The 20,251-nt window shown below is 36.4% G+C and overlaps 1 protein-coding gene across 2 annotated transcripts; it reads right to left on the bottom strand.

The window, feature by feature from the left end:
* Positions 1-80: 80 nt before the first annotated feature.
* Positions 81-14,697, bottom strand: LOC309493200 (solute carrier family 12 member 3-like). Of its 2 annotated transcripts, none has more exons than XM_082162331.1 (27): positions 14,561-14,697; positions 13,985-14,321; positions 12,788-12,931; positions 12,623-12,698; positions 12,224-12,319; positions 10,456-10,595; positions 10,258-10,368; positions 9,441-9,552; positions 8,782-8,912; positions 8,513-8,597; positions 7,156-7,313; positions 6,476-6,583; positions 6,240-6,363; positions 5,644-5,745; positions 5,329-5,484; positions 5,138-5,237; positions 4,198-4,309; positions 3,936-4,070; positions 3,577-3,683; positions 2,501-2,583; positions 2,354-2,419; positions 2,155-2,259; positions 1,931-2,042; positions 1,310-1,396; positions 1,068-1,217; positions 917-971; positions 81-737 (listed from the first exon to the last, which is right to left on the bottom strand). In XM_082162331.1, the coding sequence occupies exons 2-27, from the start codon at positions 14,291-14,293 to the stop codon at positions 672-674; spliced, it is 3,030 nt and encodes a 1,009-aa protein (XP_082018457.1). In that variant the 5' UTR covers positions 14,294-14,321; positions 14,561-14,697; the 3' UTR covers positions 81-671. The 2 variants fall into 2 exon arrangements, with proteins under 2 accessions (XP_082018457.1, XP_082018456.1); XM_082162330.1 differs by having other exon boundaries at positions 917-984; positions 1,082-1,217.
* Positions 14,698-20,251: the final 5,554 nt, after the last annotated feature.

The raw sequence follows: 20,251 nt of genomic DNA, 5'->3' as shown, positions 1-20,251 counted from the left end.
TGAAATGTTATTTATAAATATGCATATGAGGCAATATGTAATGAAATATGCACTAACTTGCATACATTTCCAGAACATAAATCTGAACATTGGATAGAGCCAGGTTAAAACTTATTGTTTGATTTTGTTACAGATAACAGTTTTTATAGAGGGGGATTTTGGATATCTCTTTTTATCACAGCATAAATCAGAAAATACTCAACAGACAGACAACAATAATTTTCACCATGTTTTTAGTAATACAATGTTGTGTAAAATGATATGAATTATATATGAACAAACCCCTCAGTAAAAACCTTTAGAATATAGATAAGAATAAAACTGTAAATTTTGGTGTACATTTTGTTGAGAAAATGGCTTTTAAAGATGTGTATTGTAAGTGAAATCTACAGATGCAAATAGACAAAATAAAATAAACACTTATAAGTGATTTTGAATGGTTTTTTTTTGGAAGTCTGAAATAAGACATTTTATAAAAAGCAAACTAGCCCAAAAATCTCTAAATTCACCAGTGGATAAAAACAATAAAAAAAAGCATTTTGCCTGAAGTGTCTTTGCCTTAAAGAGCCAAGATAAGCCAGTTAATCACGCGAGACTTTTACTGGCAGTAGAAGGTCATGACGTTCTGCTGGTTTCCTCGAATGAGCAGGACAGGACAGTGCAGACCGCAGCTAAGCGTGTCCAGCCAGGCCATATAGAGAGATCTGGGACAGTCGGCCTGCGGTACGGGGAGAGACCTGAAGCACAGGGGTGTTAATAATTAACAGGTGTGTTTACCCTCCAATTATGATTCTTAACATTTCAGATATAAATGATTTATGAGGCTCCAATATTATCAGATTGTGCTTTCTTTGTGTATGAATCACATTTTGACCAGCAGCCAGTAATGGTTAATGGTCTAACAGTCAATACTCACACTAGAACCAGCGCGGCGTGCTTCGAATTCCTCCGTATGATCTCGTTCAGATGCACTTTTTTCTCCGACTATCAAAGGAGGATGAAAAAAATTTAGCTGCCAAGTGGGATTTATGATTGTAGCTGGACATTGAGGTCCAACACACACACACACATACACACACACCTTGAACCTCAGTGCATCCATCTCTTTATCCGTGACTTTCCATGGACACTCTGTCCTCTGCTGTTGCGCCGTCCTCTCGTCCAGCTGTGCCTCGTTCAGCCTGAAGGGGGCGAGCGTTTCCTCGAAGCGCCTAGTACTAATGACAACAAAGAAGTTCTGTTCCTGTGTTTGGGTGTTAAAAGTCTTATATTTCACACTAAATTCACCCCCCGTTCGGGGTAAACCTACTTTTTAGCAAGTGGTGGCCGTTCGCTGTCCGTCATCACGATGACATCATGAACGTCCAGTCGGAAACGCTGGAGCAAAGTCATCATTCTGAGCAAACAAAGACATTTTATTCATAAATGAGTTACTCAATATATATGAGAAAATAGAGAGTCATTCAATGATTCAATGTCTCTCCTAATTCTGATGTCAAATAACTGAGGATTTGAAGATTCTAATGAATGAGTCTGAATTTGATGACAATTGTGGTGAAATACAATGATAATTAATATTAATGATTCTGATGATCCGCATGATTTGAAATAACGAAGTCTAATGTTCTTGTTAAATCTGATCATTTCAGTGATTATAGAGTAAGAGATCATTTGATCTCGGGAGAATTTGATCGAGTTCATATTGAGATGCCTGACTTTTTTTATCTCAGACGTTGGTATCTTGTCAAATCTGAGCACAGTTTGAGACATTACTGAGATCTCTTCTGCTTACTGGAGTCGTTTCTCTCAGGAGAAACATTGGGAGACTTATTTAACCTAACTTGGTCTAGAAGAATTAACCGAGGTATTCAAATATCCTCAGTCATAATGATTCAGATGATTCTGATGATCAACGATTCACGAGTCTCACTCTTTGCGGTCGTTCTCCATGGTTTGCTGTTCTCCAATGATGAACACTCTGACTTGGCATCGCCTCCAGCGTTTTCTTCTGGTCAACAGGTATGGCACTAACAAAGTCAAACCTGAGACAGAGAGCGAGGATCACATTACTCAATGGTTTAGACTTAACCGAAGGGTTATCAAACCCAAATGATGACGACTGAAGCCTGGTAATGATTACAGTCGGTATCTCACCTCCGTCGTCAGAGATCCAGTACACGTCAATGGTCTTCTTCCCTTGTTTATTCTGGAACACAGTTTTGATCTGATCGGTCACCGTGCTCTTTGTGTTGTCGACGTCTACGAGGGAGAAACAGATGAGAAGAGAACAAAGAAGTGAGATAAGGACCGAAGAACAAAGAGAAGACTCATCGATCGGCTTTAGTTGATTCACCTGAATCTGCGTCTGAGTTCTGGGGATCAGACTCGATGGCCTCGTCCATCTCAAAGGCCGGATTGACTGTCAGAAACACAGGACAGAATTACCATGATAATCCACACGTACATTAAAAGCACACACACATTTGCACACGGGACATACCCTCAGTCTGTAACTCGTCTCGGACGTCCAGTCCGTCCATCATGCGCAGAACACACACTCCGTGGTTGGAGTCGAAAGAATCACTGAGACCAAAGAAAAATACTTCATTGGATCGCACAACATCATCTCCATGTCACATTTCAATATTTTTGCATAAAATAAATGAAGCCTTTTTTAGGACCATTAATAAAATTAAGCACATTTTCCCTTTCAAAATTGTAAATGGAGATTCTCTTTAGAAAAGGATACTTTACAGTGTTTTATATTATTATAATTAAATTTCAGCATATTTTAAGTTAATAGAACAAAAATGTCCATTGTGTATAAACTTTAAATAAATAAATGATCAGGGTTTTTTGTGTGTTTTTTTTTTTTTTTTGCATTACAATAAAGACAATAAGATGAATTACTGGGCACGTGATTTTGTACATTTTCAATATACAAGCAGACTTACGATCACTACTCGGTTTTAAACATTAACATTTATTTGTAAAGTAACTTGGATTTATGTTGTTTAATTAATTTATTGACAGGTTCCAATAATTCGGATGATTCTCCTGATTCTGATATAACAAATTTTCCCTCCAAATTGTAATTTTCGAACTCAGTGGAGATTGTCTTTAGAAAAGGTTGTTTTATTTTAATTAATGCTGACTTTTTTTTGCATTACAGTAAAGAGAATTGTATGTTATTTTGAATTACTGGGCATGTGTTTACGTCAATTTTCAATATGCAAGCAGACTTCCAATCGCTTTTCACTTAAAAAAATTATGCCATTGATTTTAATAGATGTCAAATGAAAATTTTCTAATTTTCCCTCCAAATTTTACATTTCCCTCCAAATTGTTATTTTCATTCTCAATTGAGATTCTCTTTAGAAAAGGCTTATTTATGTTATTTAAAAAATAATAATAATCTGCACAAATGGTGTCTACTTTACCAGTAAAATAATATTTTCTTTATTACATATTTGTAAAATATTTTTTTGTATGATTAATTGTGCTTTTTTTAGCCAAATATAGTTTGATATTTCTTTCTGGACAGATTCTAGGGTTTGTGAGGTAGTTTTCTCTCACTATATGGTGTTGATGTAGTCCTCTATGACTTGACTGCTGCTCTCCTGCCAGTTCATTTTGAATCCCACCACCAGTATATTCGGCTTCAGCTTTCCCAAACCAGAGGCCTTAAGAGGGGAAAATGATCACAGTTTCTACATTAAATTGAAAACACCAAAAAACTTCCTAGAAAATAAATAATAATAACCAGCATAGAGAATAAAACTCACTGGGCTTTATGCATAAAACACAAACATTCATTATGTGCAATGAACAAAATCACTTTTACATACAGTAATTGTTTCACTGTATTAATTCATGTGAAAAACGATTTGCACAGTGATCCGTTCTGCTCATGTTTCATGAACGAGGTTTGTCACCTGTAGAAGATGCCGGGCTCCGTCTCTCAGACTGGACGCCTTGAAGGCCGTGTAGAAGGAACGAACCTTCCTCTGATTCAGCCACTTTATCATGTCATTAGTGTTGCGCTGGGACACAACCGACTTCTCGTCCTCCTGAAGAGACAATAACAGATCCATGATATTCTGCTCTTTTGAGGGCAGAACGTTCTAATTTAGAAGAGTTTTAAATACCAAGAAATGAAAAAATAAAGCATTTCTACATGATACTGCTGGTTCTTACCATGAGAATGTCTCCACAAATCATCAAACTGACGTTTTTGGTGAAACAGCCCACAAAGTCCACCAGCGCTGGACGCAGATTCGGAGGACCCGTCAGAACCAGACACTGAGGCCTGATGAGACGAAACGAACGAGTGAACATGTGGGTAAACAACACGTAATTTAACATTTCATTTATTGTGAATGAAAATTAGGCTGTTCAATGCGCTAGAAACACGTTTTTTTTCTCCACTATTTAAAAGGTTTTCAAATTTGAATTTATTAGATTATAAAGATGAAATTATGACATTATAATAATTTGTCATAATTATGAGATAATAAAAAATATTGAAAAGTAATGAGACAACGGCCTTATTTATGACACACTAAGTCATAATTATGAGATAAAAAAATAAAAAAATAAATGACTTACTTTAGAAAGTCATAATTGTTGGGTTTTATCTCATAATTATGACATAGTAAGTCGTCATTTTGGTTTCTTATCACATCATTATTATTTTTATCTACGAAAATACTTATTATGTCATAATTGTGAGATAAAAAGTAAATTTTTATATAAAAAAAGTCATAACTTTGGTTTCTTATCTCATCATTATTACTTTTTATTTCAACAATGACTCATTATTATGACAGTCAACATTTTGGCTTCTTATCTCATCATTTTTTATTTTTTTTATCTAAAAATTACTTTTTATTTCATAATTATGACAGTCAACATTTTGGCTTATCTCATAATAATTATTTTTTTATCTAAAAATGACTTTTTATCTCATAATTATGACTTAGTACATGTCATCATTTTGGCTTCTTATCTCACAATTATATATATTTTTTTTAATCTAAATATGACTTTTTAATCTCATAATTATGAAGAATGTTAACAGACAGTGCATTTACAGTATCTCATTCACATCCCATTAAAACCTCCTGTAGCATCTGACCTGTAGTTTTTGACGTGATCTTCGACTCCTGCCAGAGACACGGAGTAGGATAGAGCCATGTTGTAGGTACTGGCCTGGACAGACGAACCCCAGTTCACCTCTTGAACGACACGAAAACATCATTACGGTCAGTAAAAGCACACCGTTTCAATGCGATCTTTACTCTGATGGGTCATCATGGTCCTGCTCACCTGGTTTCTTGTAGGCCACGTAGCCGAATAAGAAGATGATTAAACCTAAAGAGATGAGCGCGGCCCACCAGGTGAGCAAGAACATCAGTACGACAGAAATAACGGCCCCGAACAAACCCGTCCAGGGGCTGTAATACCGAAACGATGGCCTCCATCCTGAGACGAACAGCAGAAATGACCAGAAAACAGAGGATAGAAACAAAAAAACGTGATCAACAGACTGAACAAACTTCACATGATTATGAAATACTCAATATTTAAAATATGTACAGAACAGATAATCAGACTGATTTTGCTAAGGTATTTTGAACTCACCGGGTGAATTGGTGATGGAAGCGTGGAAACAGCTGAAGTTGATCAGCGCGTAAGAGCAGAGGAAGAAGTTGGAGATCAGAGGAGCGATTACGTTCAGCTCAGCTGCCAAGATGAGAGGGGAACGTTAAAAGTGATTTATACCATAAAATACATGACATACAGAATATGTGCGACACGCTAAAAAATGGTGGGTTGTTTCAACCCAACTTTGGGTCAAATATGGAAAAACTCAGCCGTTGGGTCAAATTTTTAACCCAACATTTGGGTTTGATCATATTTGACCCAACATTGGGTTAAAACAACCCACCATTTTTTAGAGTGAATAGTAGTTCACGTATTGTATTTAACATCAAGATTTAAGAGTTAAACTGTATATGAATGTTTATCTGTTAAACACCTTTTGTCTTCACTAGTTCATTTGAAATGATCCTGCGAATTTGAAAGTATAAATATTTGAATATATCATATTTTATGCCCTGAAACGGCATAAACAACAAATGTGCATTTAAAATATAAGAATATACAGTATTAGCGTTGAATATTGCAAGTTGAGATGAATGTTATATGTAGCTTTATCAGATATATTTTTGACTCACCAATCAGAATGAAGCACATGGCGATGATGTAACACAGCAGATAAGCTCGCAGTGGCTCGCTGTTTTTCCCATAACCCTTCCCAAAGAAGCCGATGTACGGGTAGATATTGTCCTTACAGAGACACTGTGCCAAGAGGAGATGTTCAAAATTCTTTGAATTTTATAAGCCATGCTCACTTTGATGATCGTATGAAGTTATATATTAGCTATTATCTGTGTAAGGTGTGGTGCTTCACCTGGAAGACTTTAGGTGCGGAGACGAGGAACGCAAGGGCGGACGACAGGGTGGCTGCGAATATGCCCGCGTAGATCAACGGACCAAAGCCCGAGACCTGGATCAGAACCTGCGGATTTGAGCAGGAAAGCACATGAATGTAAAATAAAGTTCATCCAGAACAGTGTCCAACATTTTAACCAGTTAATCTCTACTCTAAGGAAACTAATTCACACATTGTCAACGCAAACCATAGAAATGTGTCCCCTGAGATTCTGAGGCAAGTGGATTTTGAATACAATAAATAAATACATAAATACATCAAGTAATTGAGTTAATAAATACATTTAAATAAATAAATAAATAAATACATACAATCATGTACAAATCTAACTTTTTCTACTTTTGGTCAGTCCAGTTCGGCCACATCTTTGCAGATCACTTGCTTTACACTGAACATTATGATCTACACTGAACATTATGATCTACACTGAACATTATGATCTACACTGAACATTATGATCTACACGTCCTTCTGTCGCTCCAAACGCTTTTTTCCTGTTCTGTTCCGATCCATACACACATTCCTGGTGATCACCGGCTGTCTAGTTGAGTGGTGTTTTGCAACTATAACCAACAGACCAACCCACATCTGACATGCATACACCACAATCTGAGTGTGTCAGAAGCGGATCTGTTCACCTGGAAGTTGTTTGAGAGGCCGAAGGCACAGGAGCCGCTCTGCTGGCACTCGGTGAAGTTCCAGCCCAGACTGCAGCTCAGACCCTCACACGCCTCGGTGAAGTTCAGCGGAAGACTGTCGTTCAGGTTCCCGGAGGCGTCGCGCAGAACACACGCTCCTGTGGGGACAAACACACACTTCAGGACAAAACTGAGACATCCTCACGCTGCCATTATTATCACTGCACGCATTCTTCATATTCCATGTTTGGTTCCCATGGACAAGAGAGCAGAATGACATGTTTAAAGATCAGAAATGTCGAAAATGTTACGGTTTTATTTTGCCATTGACTGCAACAATGATGTTTTTCCTCAGTAGTTTTGTCTTGTTTTCCAGTACCAATATCTAAACATTCTTAAATCGAGATAGATTTACATTTACATTTAAGCTATAAAGTCTTGCTTTCTGAAAAATGTATCCAAATGAAGCGAGTTTGTTTGAAAACAAGAAAAAGTATTTGCCAGTATCATGTTTTCCCTTTGAGCGAAGTTCATTTTTGTGACCCATCGGCAGATATTATTCCTTCATTTAAGCTTAAACTCATTTAATTTCAAATGGACATTTTCAGAAATAGAGACTTAATATTATGTCAGTTTACTTAATTTTTAGGTTCAAAGTGAATTGACTCCTAGCTAACTTGTGTTTGCAAGTCTTAAGGCCCATTCTCACCAATAAAGATAACTATAACGGTAACTATATTAGCGTCCACAAAAGCGCACATTATCGTTCTGTTTATTAAAAGCGCTGTCTGCTGCTTTAAATGCTTTATCTCTTTAAAACAGGATGGATTCTGATTGGCTGTCAATGTTTTTATCGATCGTCAGCTGGAAAAAATCGTTCTGAAAGTGATTCCAACTATATCATTCCTCTGTGTCGTTATCATTATATAGTTGTGATGTGGACTCTGCTATTCTTTTAGATTCAGAAAGATTTTTAGAACTATATCTTTATTGCATCGTATAGTTATCGTCCTTGTTGTGCTTGTTTGACTTTTGGCTAAAATCAAGGCTCATTCAACTATTTCTCCAAGAATATCACCACACAACATCAAAACTCATGTGTCACATTAAATCAAAATCTTTCTTCCAAGACGTGATTCAAATCAATAAAGATATTCTTAATAAATGTTCTTTTTGCAAAAAAATTCTTTGCAAACATGAGCAGCCTGTTATTAAACTTATTAACTGGTATGAGCTAGAAATACATTGACTTATTGAACATTATTGCTGATACTCACTGCCTCTATTGGCATATGAATTTAATACAATTAGGTAATGAACTGAGTAAGTTCTGTTGAACGCTTGATGAAATACTCACCCACAGTTGAAGATATGGCTAAATAACTAATGGTGGTGCAGAATATGGCCATCAATGTCCCTCTTGGGATGGCGATCTCAGGCTCCTGAAACATTCACAAACACAGCATTTGATTAATACCATATTTGCCATTTCAAAAACACTGAGACAAAACGTAAAGTTTATTTATTCATTCATGGACTTATGCTCCATGTGTAAAGAAGAACCATAAATGACTCAAAGCTCAGTAGCGTCACTTTGGTTGTGACATGTTTGCAGATGTTGTTCACCTTCAGATCGCCTGAGATGTTCGCTCCGGCGAGGATCCCGATGGCAGATGGGAAGAAGATGGCAAACATCCGGAAGAAGTCCCCGTCTGGCCCTCTCCAGTCCGGGAAGAGGTTCTCCATGAAGATCTCGCCTGGCAAAAACAACGTGGATATCAAAATACATTAGTTATATTGTAATTTCCGGAGTGAGTTTAAAGGAAAAGTTGAAACATCTGTCATTATTTATTCATTCTCATGTTGCTTCAAACCTGTATGCTGTTAATGGATAATCTATCCAACTTTATTGTTGTTTTTTCATGGAAAGTTTTTTATAGGGACACCATAACATTTTTATAGAGACACCATAAAATTAGTCCATGTCTTCTAGCTTTGTCTGGTATTTAAGTCACAAATTCATAAACAAAAAGTTTTACTTTTCTGTATCGCAAATTTTCAAGCAACTATTGCATAATAGTTAAACCCAGACAGCAACATATAGTTGGCCCAGATCTGGGCCACATCTGGCACATGTGGATTCAACACGTGGGCCGGCTGCTGTCTGGGAAGCTATTAACTTTATAGAAGTTAAGCATTTCTAAACCAATCAAACTTCTAGGAACTTGACAGAGAGTTATTTTTGGGATGCGGTAAAAACAGACACTTGAGCGTTCGACACTCACTGCGATAACTGAAGAAACCCATCGACTGTTTCTGGGGAGTCACAGGAATCACGGTGCCAACAAAGTAGTTGATGAAGGCCACCATAAGAACCAAGAAGAACAGGATCTGAGTCTGTGAGAGAGTGAAAGCAGAACCATTGTGAAGGAAAGCACTAACACTATGAGCTGATGGTTTGTGAGAAGAAGCTCAGAGTTTCAGAACAAGGGCTTTGTAGAGCCTCTAGAGGAGAGTGAGGGAACTGCAGGCTCATGAGATTCGGATAGAACGGCTCAATATAAAAATAAATTTAATTCAACTGTATAATTTTCAAAGAATGAAATGCATAAAATGTTCATTAATGTGCTTAAATAAGAAAAAATTATAATAAATAACATTCGACTAATGATCATCCATTAAAGGGTGAAAGGTTAGCTTTTCTTGAAATCTTAGATAAATAAATTAGATCAAATGGATTCAGCTGACAAAAAAAGGTCAGGAACCTAAAAAGTGACAAACCAACCAGAAAGCGTTAAATTTCAATAAGAAACAGGTCAAATTTCTGTAAAAAAAACTCAATGCTTTTCAATACACAATAACCAGGTTTATGTATTTATATATAAATACATGCAATATAAGCAATTTGAATAAATGCATTTTGAAATATATTATTTAAATAAACCAAATAGATGCAAATACTTAATGAAGACCTATGGCATGAATTATTGAGTGTAGAAATCTAGCGTCTTTCATACCTGCTCATTTATGTAATAATAACAAATATGTGTCTTTATTAACTTATGTTAAAATCGACAGTATTGTAAAATTTGAGGAACGTACCTTCGCCTCCCACTCCATCCCAGCCAATGAGATGAGAAGCAACATGGTGACTGTGATGGATCCTATAATTCGGACATCATTGACTGAATCCACAATTTGGGAGTCATACTCCTGTTGGATCATAAACAAACATCATCTCACAATCAGCAAAAACACAAGATAAAGTCATGCAACAAAACGACCGTGTTCGTTTCTTACAATGAGAAGATCTCTGACCGTCTCGGAGAATCCCACCGTGTTGAGCGCGCAAGCGAGAGCGTTGGCGAAGGAAAACACCACGCCGATGGGACCTCCCAGCTCAGGACCCAGTGTGCGGGAGATCATGAAGTACGCACCGCCTGACGGGTGGAGGAGAGACAGAAGGACAACCATGACTGCTATGTGGATGCTAACGTCTCTTCAGTGGTTTCTAGAGATGGCTGGTCTAAAAGTCAAGTCAAGTCACCTTCATTTATACACCGCTTTTAACAATGTGGATTGTTTCAAAGCAACTTTACAAATTAGGAAATTACAGTAACAGAGATTGATTTGGCTTTACAGCAGCTCTAGAATAAAGTTATTGCCCAGCTAAATTTAGTTTTTGATTGATTCACTTCCATTGTAAAGGTCATTAGTTATTAACTTAGGGGCCGCTAGCACGACACCGTTTTCCCAAAACACACGACGTGTCAGTTATACGCAATTTATTGGTACTATTTGGTAATTTCATGACTTAATAATTGATAGCGTCACTACATCGTTGCATGCTTGTAATTTCATCACCATCAAATTGAAACCTCACAACGTTGCCAGAATGATCTCCAAAGGTTATAAGGATAACCAAGAACGTTCCAATTATGTACTATATTCGTAATATTTTGGTAATTTCATGATTTATTGGCAACGTAACAGCAATGTTATGTGCCCATAATTTCATTACCATCAATTTCAGAATCTGTATGTATTTTCTGATGACAAGAATTTGCTACGTGGGTAATTAATGTGTAATTAATGTGTAATTAATGTGTAATTAATGTGTAATTAAACGTCAGTCACAAAATTGAAATTTCCTTTAAGATAAAATGAGTTTTTCTTTTCACCAAGTCAGAATAATAGAGGCCAGAAATAAACTTTGTTCAAAAGTAATTTGATTTCAGCCACTGGATTGGATCAAATCTTTAAAATGGGTTCTTCTTCTTCCTGTTCTTCTTCTTCTTCTTCTTCAAAAAAGGTTTTGGTTCTGATCGGGATCAAACCCACAGTTCAGAACTTCTTAGTAGGATTGGGGTTTGTGTAACACTACAGTTCTTTGCTTAGTTCGCACCATCAATATGAAACAAATGAAAAATTGGTTTCTTGCTGGTTACATCACCAATTAATAACTTTTATCAATTTGACTTTTGATCAATTGTAACTTCATAAATGACTTTTCGAATGCATGAATCAAACCCATTTCTTTTTTTCTTTTTTTTTTTCTTTTTTTTGTCTTGCAATTCATCCTGATCCCAGTAGAAGTGCGGATTCAGGGTGGATTTCAGGAACAAAAATGTAATAAAACTTCTAAATTGTATTTGAATCATGCAGCATACATATTTATTTATATTTTGCATTTGCAATACAGTGATTACGTAGAAAAAGTGCACATTATGTTAAGACTTTCAGCACAGTAAAGTAAAAAAAATTTGGGGTTTGATTATTTTATGGGGATAATATCTATCAACTCTTTTTTTTTTTTTTTTTACTGTATATTCATCAGTCATCTGGAAAAGTTTGAATCTGGATCAGATAGATCCAATCCACAATTGTTGCTTTGAAAAATAATTTCGATCCTGGTTAAACTTTTTGTCTGTAGATATGACTCCCTTATTTCAATTAGAATTTGTTAGATTTTTTTTTGCCCCAATCTCTTAGAAAAAGCAACTGCACACTTCTCTGCAATAAGCCACATCAATATACACAATATATATACATATGTCAATGGACTCACCAGAAGAGACTCTCCCATTGGTGGAAATGGCAGATACAGACAGTGCCGTTATGGACGTCACAAGGACTGACATCAGTATAATTACCCATGTAAGAACTAAAGTAGAGGAAATAAAAAATAAATAAATAAACGAATAGGACACGATGTCTTGTACAGAGCTCCAGTTCAAAGAATAGTCAAAACACATCAAAGATAAGTGGCCATCAGAGATTACACACACAGTTCTGGGAAGTCCTTCTATAAAACATTTTCACAGGGAATTTCTTAAGCAACATTATCTTTACTAAAGTAAATAGCCTGTCTGGCCTGTGGTTCATTAAAGGAAGTTGTTTTATTGCATTGCGCAGACGCTTTATCTCAGACTGTCTTTTCCCGAGTCACCAAAAAGTATCCACTCACGGATTCCTGCTTGAGACGTGATCCAGGACAAACGCAGGAACAGAATGACTCCCCAGATATTCAACATACAGCGAATCTGAAACACAATAACAGAGCCTGTACAGTATGGATATGTGTGCGTGGCCGTTTGAAAAGCACGAGTGTGTATTTTTCACTGTTTCTCACCATAACCCCAGTCACCCATCCAAAGCGCACTGGTTGGGAGGTCTTCCCTCCTTTTCCGTTTTCCTCAGACTCGTTTCCACTCTCTTGAAGAGCCGAAAGGCTTCCCGTACTAGAGACGCACGTGTTACTGCAAGTTTCTCCATCCTAAACCAATACACACACACACACACTCTTAAATCACAACATTTAAGTAGGCCTGCATACAATGTAAAAAAGTTGCTGCCTTAAATTAAGTCATTTCAACTTAAATTACATTAAACTGACTTAAAAGATGAGTTGAATCTTGTATAACTTGAACATTTCTTAACTTAATTCTATGAGTTAAAGCAATGTAAAAACATAGGTTGTCATAACTTTTTCATCATACTTTACGTAATTTTTACATTGTACAAAGTGTGTTACAGCAGATGATCTTGCAGGCGTTACAGTTTCGGGACTGCATTTCTAGAACTGTGCTCGTACTTTATACTATTTTATAGCATTTACTGTTCAGCTGAATTCAATGATTTACTTTTTTAATTTACCTTTGTCGCCTTTGGCTTTTGGCTTGCTTATTTGGGGACACTAAATATTCAACAATATTATTGATCTGCTTGCATTGACACAATTATATGAGAACTGAACTGAGCTGGACGATGACATAACAGTTTTCATTTTCACTGTAAAGCTGATTTGAAACAATCTGTATTGTAAGAAGCGCTATATAAATAAACGTGACTTGACTTAATTATTCAAATTTAATTGATATATTATTCATTTCAACTCCTAATCCTAAACATAACCGCTGACAACCCTCTTGACATTTCTAAACAAATGTGTTTAATTTTATCAAGTGTTATCTTGGAAAGAAAACCCTGATTTTCAACTGCATGGGAAGTAAGCTAAGGAGCGTTGTAATAATTAGTTCCCTTGTTTTAGTCAAATCAAAACGAGGGAACGGATTAGTTCAAGGTGGCCACGATTTAGGCTACTAAAACGAGGGAAGAAATAAATAAATCGTGGTTCAATATAAGATGAAAAGATTTAAACCAATTTAATAATTTCCGTAGCTATCGTTTTGCGCCTTCTTTTATGCGGTCTCATCGGATGGAGTAGATTTGGTCAGGTGGCGCTGTCACATAAAACAAGGGCCCTAGAAATGCAGTCCTGAAACTACAGCCTCTGGTACTTTTTCTATTGTTTCAACGCACGACCCACATCGCAAGCCTTGCGCAGAGTCTCCAGCGAGGGTCTGCTGCGCCTGATGCGGCCCGTGGCAGTGGCGTTGGCGTAAAACTCCAGATGTGGCATTGCATCCATGGGGCTGTATATGGACGGTCTCCTATTGTCCTGCCTCGAGTTCAGAGCCTCAGACGTCCTCCGTGCCGGCGTCTCCACCGTGACGCTCGTCTCCTCGCCGGCGCTGTGAGAGGAGTAATGCGGCGGAGCCTCTTCACTGACCGAGAAGCGACCGGAGGGCAAGATATCTGACCCCTCCAGCCTGCGTTTGGAGAAGCGTTGACCCATTTGTGCACGCTCAGAAACACTGCTTTGACTGTAAAGTAAAAGATAATGCATTTTAGCAATAGGTTTAGACCAGGGGTGCCAAATCCTGCTCCTGCACAGTTCATCTCCAACCCTAATCAAACACACCAATCCTTAAGATTCTGCATTACTTCTAATCTAATTCTACTTCAATCAAACTTGTGACATTGATATTAACTCATTGTACAGACAGATTTTGATTTGAGCAAACTAAGCTTTAAGAATACCCCAAAATATTCAATAACTTACTTTATGTACTTCTAATGGTTGACAGCTGATCTCCTCTTCTTTAATTCCTGAATGAACTTAGAAAAAAAAATGAACAGAGCACAAAACCTCCAACAATATTAATCTAAAGAGCTTCCATCCTATTATGAGCAGTTATGCAGTTTTGTCTTCTGTTATCATCATGGCTTTCTTAATTTATAGCAAAAGTAACACCTCCTCTCATCCCACGTGGACGCGCGCTACTTCTGAGACGCGTTTCTGCGTAACTGATGACATAAAAGATGTCAAGCGCGCTCTGTTTCCTCTTCGGATTATCCTGATAACGGTATCTGTGTCAACCGGCTCGGATTAATCATTAACCCAAATAATAACATCTAATATGGGACTGACATTACATTACACAGAAGGCGACAATAAATGCGATGGGTGGTTAAAAGAGCTAGAAAAATAGTCAGACTCCTGATTTTTGTGATATGATTGAAAGTTTCCTATTTTGGCTTCATTGTACGGAGATTAAAACGTTTGCATTGGACGTTCTTTATATACACTTGATACACAAGTGGTCCTTATCAAAATGAACACCAAATGACACATAAGTAGTGTGCTTTGTTACCGAGTTTATGATCTTTTTGCAGAAACTCCTTTTACAAACTTTCTGTAGACTTTATGGCCTTGAGGTCTCAAGTTCACTTGTGTAAAAAAAAATTAATAAAAAACATGATGGTGTTCAAAGCACCTTTATAGAGTGGAAAAAGACCTGATTTGTCCACACACACTCACACACACTTGTATAAAATCTTTATCTAGAACAATTTGTTGGCTAACCGCTCATTACTGTCTGACTGAGGTAATCATGGGTTCATCTGGCAGAACTTTGCATTAAAAAGAGGGCGTGTGACTCTGTAAGACTGTAAACGGGCGTAAAGTTGCCAAAACTGTTCAGATAATTCCTGGAATTAAAAACAGCACTAAATATAGGGGCCAGGATTAATGTTTTGCAGAGATTTCATGAGAGAACGTCATTTATCACACCATAAATGCTTTATTATTATTCACATTTTATCTTTGTAAAACTCGGATGCACACATTCATTCGCCTTAGGGATATTTGTATAAGAAACCCACAGGATTTCAATACTATAATAGTCAGAATAATAGCTGACACATTTTTTAAGCAAACACATTATTTTTCCTGATGTTGAATGCAACAAACTATAGATATGAACATAATGAATTAAAGTTAATAACAATACATTTCAACAATACGTGTTGATTCCGAAAAAAAATCTTTATGAAGACGATACAATAAATCATGTAATTTTCCATATATGGTGGTAGTAAGTAAACATGATGCAGAATATCTAAGGAGAATATACACAGGTTAATACATGGATAATCATTTCAATGACCCACAAACTAAAGAACAGAATTGACAATAAACTGAACAGAACTGGGAGTTTAAATACACGGGGGAAACATAACAATAGACAGCTGAACATAATCAGTAACAAAGGAGACTAACTAGAGCATAATCAAGACTAAACTGAAGCACAAGAAACAAAACTCATACCGACAAGACATCTAAACGAAAACATATAATTTGTGTGAAATCAAGGCTACATTATAATTTACAAAAGAATGATTAATATTAGGCCTGTAAACCATACATTTACACATAGTTACTTATTGTTAAAAACTGTTGTCTGAAAAGATGTAAATGAGAATCATCAGGATTACACTACTATAAAACTAAAAAGCAAAACATGCGTTAAATTAATGTGAATGATTATATAGACTTTATTTTATGCAAGAGTTTGGGATAAAATATGACACAGACATGAAATTAACTCTTTCATCATTCATTGTCACTCTTCTCTTTATGCTTTATTTCTTTATTCTATATTAGTCCATTGGTTACAAGCCACAAAATAAAAACATATAGACGGCTATCTAATTTTGAAGTAGCTCAAATCATGTGAAGAACCACAAACAGACTTAGCTATAACAATTTTTACAATAACTTTTTGTTTACATTATAACCGATTTACAGAAAGCAGCCGTAAACACATTCCCAGACGGCAGCTGTTTTAAAGGACATTCTGATCTGATCCTTGGCTGAACGATGTCACCCGCGCTGCCAGACGCGAGTGCAGAAGGGCGGAAAGAAAGTGGAAGAGGGATAAACACCAAGTGTCATTTCAGATACTTAGAGAGAGTTGGTGTTCTTATCAGAAAATTGTAAAATCTGAAAAGACCAAGCATGTTTCTAACATTATTTCTTCTCATGGTCACAATCCTCGAGTTCTTTTTAATACTCTCAAAACTGTTTTAAATGTCCCACAACTTCAGTACTTTGAGAACACATCAAAAGTGTGTGAGGAGTTTCTTAATTTTTTTATTCACAAGGTGGAGAGCATTAGGGCCCTTATTGGTCCACCTTTGTATGACCCTGGCATTTTTGTAACCTGTTCTGCTGTTTTGAACCAGTTTGAGCCTGTTAGCTTGCCTTTTTTAGAAAAGATTATTGGTCAAATGAAGATCAATGGCTCCCCCAATGATGTGATTCCCCCTCGTCTTTTTAAAGAGGTTTTTCCTACAGTGGCGCCCTGCATACTTGAAATTGTTAATGTCAGTTTAATTACTGGAGTTGTACCTATGAGTTTTAAGCATGCAGTTGTTCAACCCTTGTTAAAGAAACCTGGTCTGGACCGACTTGAGCTCTCTAATTATCGGCCGATTTCTAAGCTCCCTTTGCTTTCCAAAATTATGGAGAAAGTTGTTTATCTGCAGCTGAGCACATTTTTGAATGACAATTGTATAACTGAAATTTTTCAGTCTGGGTTTAAGTCAGCCCACAGCACTGAGACAGCTCTGCTGAGGGTTTTCAATGACATTCTTCTGGCTTCGGACTCTGGTGATACTGTTGCTCTGCTGCTATTAGACCTTACGGCTGCGTTTGATACAGTTGACCACCAAATTTTATTGTCTCGACTGGAGAACTGTGTGGGCATTAAGGGGTTGGCCTTAGCCTGGATTATGTCCTATTTGGAAGGCAGAAGTTTTTCAGTTCAGGTCAGTGATGCTGTGTCCTCTTCGGCTTCTCTGTCGTGTGGAGTTCCTCAAGGGTCTGTCCTTGGGCCGCTACTTTTTTCAATGTACCTGCTGCCTCTTGGGTCAATCCTCAGAAGTCACAATGTTTCGTTTCATCTTTATGCTGACGATTGCCAAATATATGTGCCGCTAAGTCAGTCAAAAACCCTTTTAGAGTGTCTGAATGAGGTGAAAGCATGGATGGCTATGAATTTTTTGTATTTAAATGAGAACAAAAATGAGATTGTGTTATTTGCTCCTAGTGACTCAGCTACTGCGGTTCCTGTTGACCTGGGTTGTCTAACCCGAGACATTAGCCCTGTGGTTACAAACCTGGGAGTCAAGTTGGACGGTCGTTTAAAACTGGATGCCCAGATTAGTGCAGTGGTGAAGACCAGCTTCTTCCAGCTGAGGCAACTAGTCAAAGTAAACCCGCTTTTATCTCGACCTGATTTTGAAATTTTAATCCATGCTTTTATCACCACTCGTTTAGATTATTGTAATGCACTTTATACTGGTCTTAGCAAATCACTTATGGCACGATTACAATTAGTCCAAAATGCAGCTGCTCGTCTTTTAACTGGAACTCGAAAATTTGACCATATCTCACCCATTCTCCAATCCCTCCACTGGCTCCCTGTGCACTTTCGCACTGATTTTAAAATTCTTTTATTTGTTTTTAAATGTCTACATGGCCTGGCCCCCCAGTACCTGTCTGATCTGCTCGTGCCCTACACCCCCTTTCGTTCGCTCCGGTCAGCTGACCAGGCACTGCTGGTTGTCCCCAAGACCAAACGAAAATTAAGAGGTGACCGAGCGTTTGCTGTGGCAGCTCCGAGACTCTGGAATGAGCTGCCTTTGCACATCAGACTGACTGAGTCTCTTCCTGTTTTTAAATCCCGTCTTAAAAGTCATTTATTTTCTTTGGCTTTTAACTCAGTTTGATTGTTGACTTTCAGTTTTGTATTACTGTTGCATTTATTTTTATTTTTATTTATTGTTTTATTTTTATTGTTATTGTGTCTTTGTTGTATGTTATTGTTTATTTATAGACTGTGTTCAGCACTTTGGTCAACAGTGTTGTTTTTAAGGTGCTTTATAAATAAAGGTGGATTGGATTGGATTGGACAAGAGCTTCCAGCACTTTCCTCGATATTCTCCACAGAAATAACGGTGAGCTGGAGTAGGTTAAACTGTAATCAAGGGAGTATTGTAGAGTCATTATTCATGTTTAAGAGCTTTCGTGTGTCAGTCAGTGCACACATGCCTGTGTTTCAGCGGGTCACCTCTGATATAATGAGCATGATAGCAGGACTGAGGGAAGTTCAGGCCTCGTATAACAAAACCAATGAAGAAAACCTCCTCGTTTTTTCTTTTCTTTTTAAAGGTATTGCCAAAAGACATTACTTATTAACTTTGTAAAAGATAAAGTATGTTGGGCCACATGTGCTTAAAAATATGTACGCTACTGTAAATACAAGAAGTAGACATATTTTTGACCCTTACCAATTCATTAGATTGAACTATTAATCTTACACTGAAATGTGTAACTGTAACTTAAAATCAAATTGATTTAGGGAAAAAATAAAAACACATTCTTACAAAATAAGAACTTGGGTGGTAAAATAAGAATATATATTGTGCTTTGTCCCTGTTTTGATGACCTTTTGTGTTTTGTTGCATGATCAGTACAGGCCAAAAGTTTGGACACTATTACTATTTTTAATGTTTTTGAAAGAAGTTTCTTCTGCTCATCAAGCCTGTATTTATTTGATCAAAAATACAGAAAAAAAAAAGAAGTAATATTGTGATATATTATTACAATTTAAAATAATTGTTTTGTTTTTTATTATACTTTAAATTATCATTTATTTCTGTGATGCAAAGCTGAATTTTCAGGATCATTACTCCAGTCTATCACATGATCCTTTAGAAATCATTCTAATATGATGATTCATTATCAAAGTTGGAAACAGTTCTGCTGCTTAATATTTTTTCATAACCTGTGATACTTTTTTAGGTTACTTTGATGAATAAAAAGTAAATAAAATAAAAATAAATAAAAAAAAGCAAATGTTTTAAATATAGAAATCTTTTGTAACAACAATATTCACTACTGGTCAGTAATTTGGGGTCAGTAATTTTTTTCTTTCTTTTTTTGAAATAAATCAATACTTTTATTCAGCAAGGATGTGTTAAATTGATAAAAAGTGATAGTAAAGAAGATTTATATTATTAGAATAAATATTTTTTTTTTTTTGGAATAAATGCAGTTCTTTTTAACCTTTTATTCATCAAATATATTAGGCAGCAGAACTGTGTCCAACACTCATAATAAATCAGAATATTAGAATGATTTCTAAAGGATCATGTGATAGACTGGAGTAATGATCCTGAAAATTCAGCTTTGCATCACAGAAATATATAATTTAAAGTATAATAAATTGAAAACCAATTATTTTAAATTGTAATAATATATCACAATATAAAAAAAAAAAAATCTGTCTTTTTGATCAAATAAATGCAGGCTTGATGAGCAGAAGAAACTTCTTTCAAAAACGTTAAAAATAGTAATGTGTCCAAACTTTTGGCCTGTACTGTATATATAGCTGGTTCAGATAGT

This window comes from Leuciscus leuciscus, assembly GCF_965113295.1.
Source record: "Leuciscus leuciscus genome assembly, chromosome: 2".
Lineage (NCBI taxonomy): Eukaryota > Metazoa > Chordata > Actinopteri > Cypriniformes > Leuciscidae > Leuciscus > Leuciscus leuciscus.
Note: the sequence above shows the minus strand (reverse complement) of the source record. Positions and strands in the feature narration are given on the sequence as shown.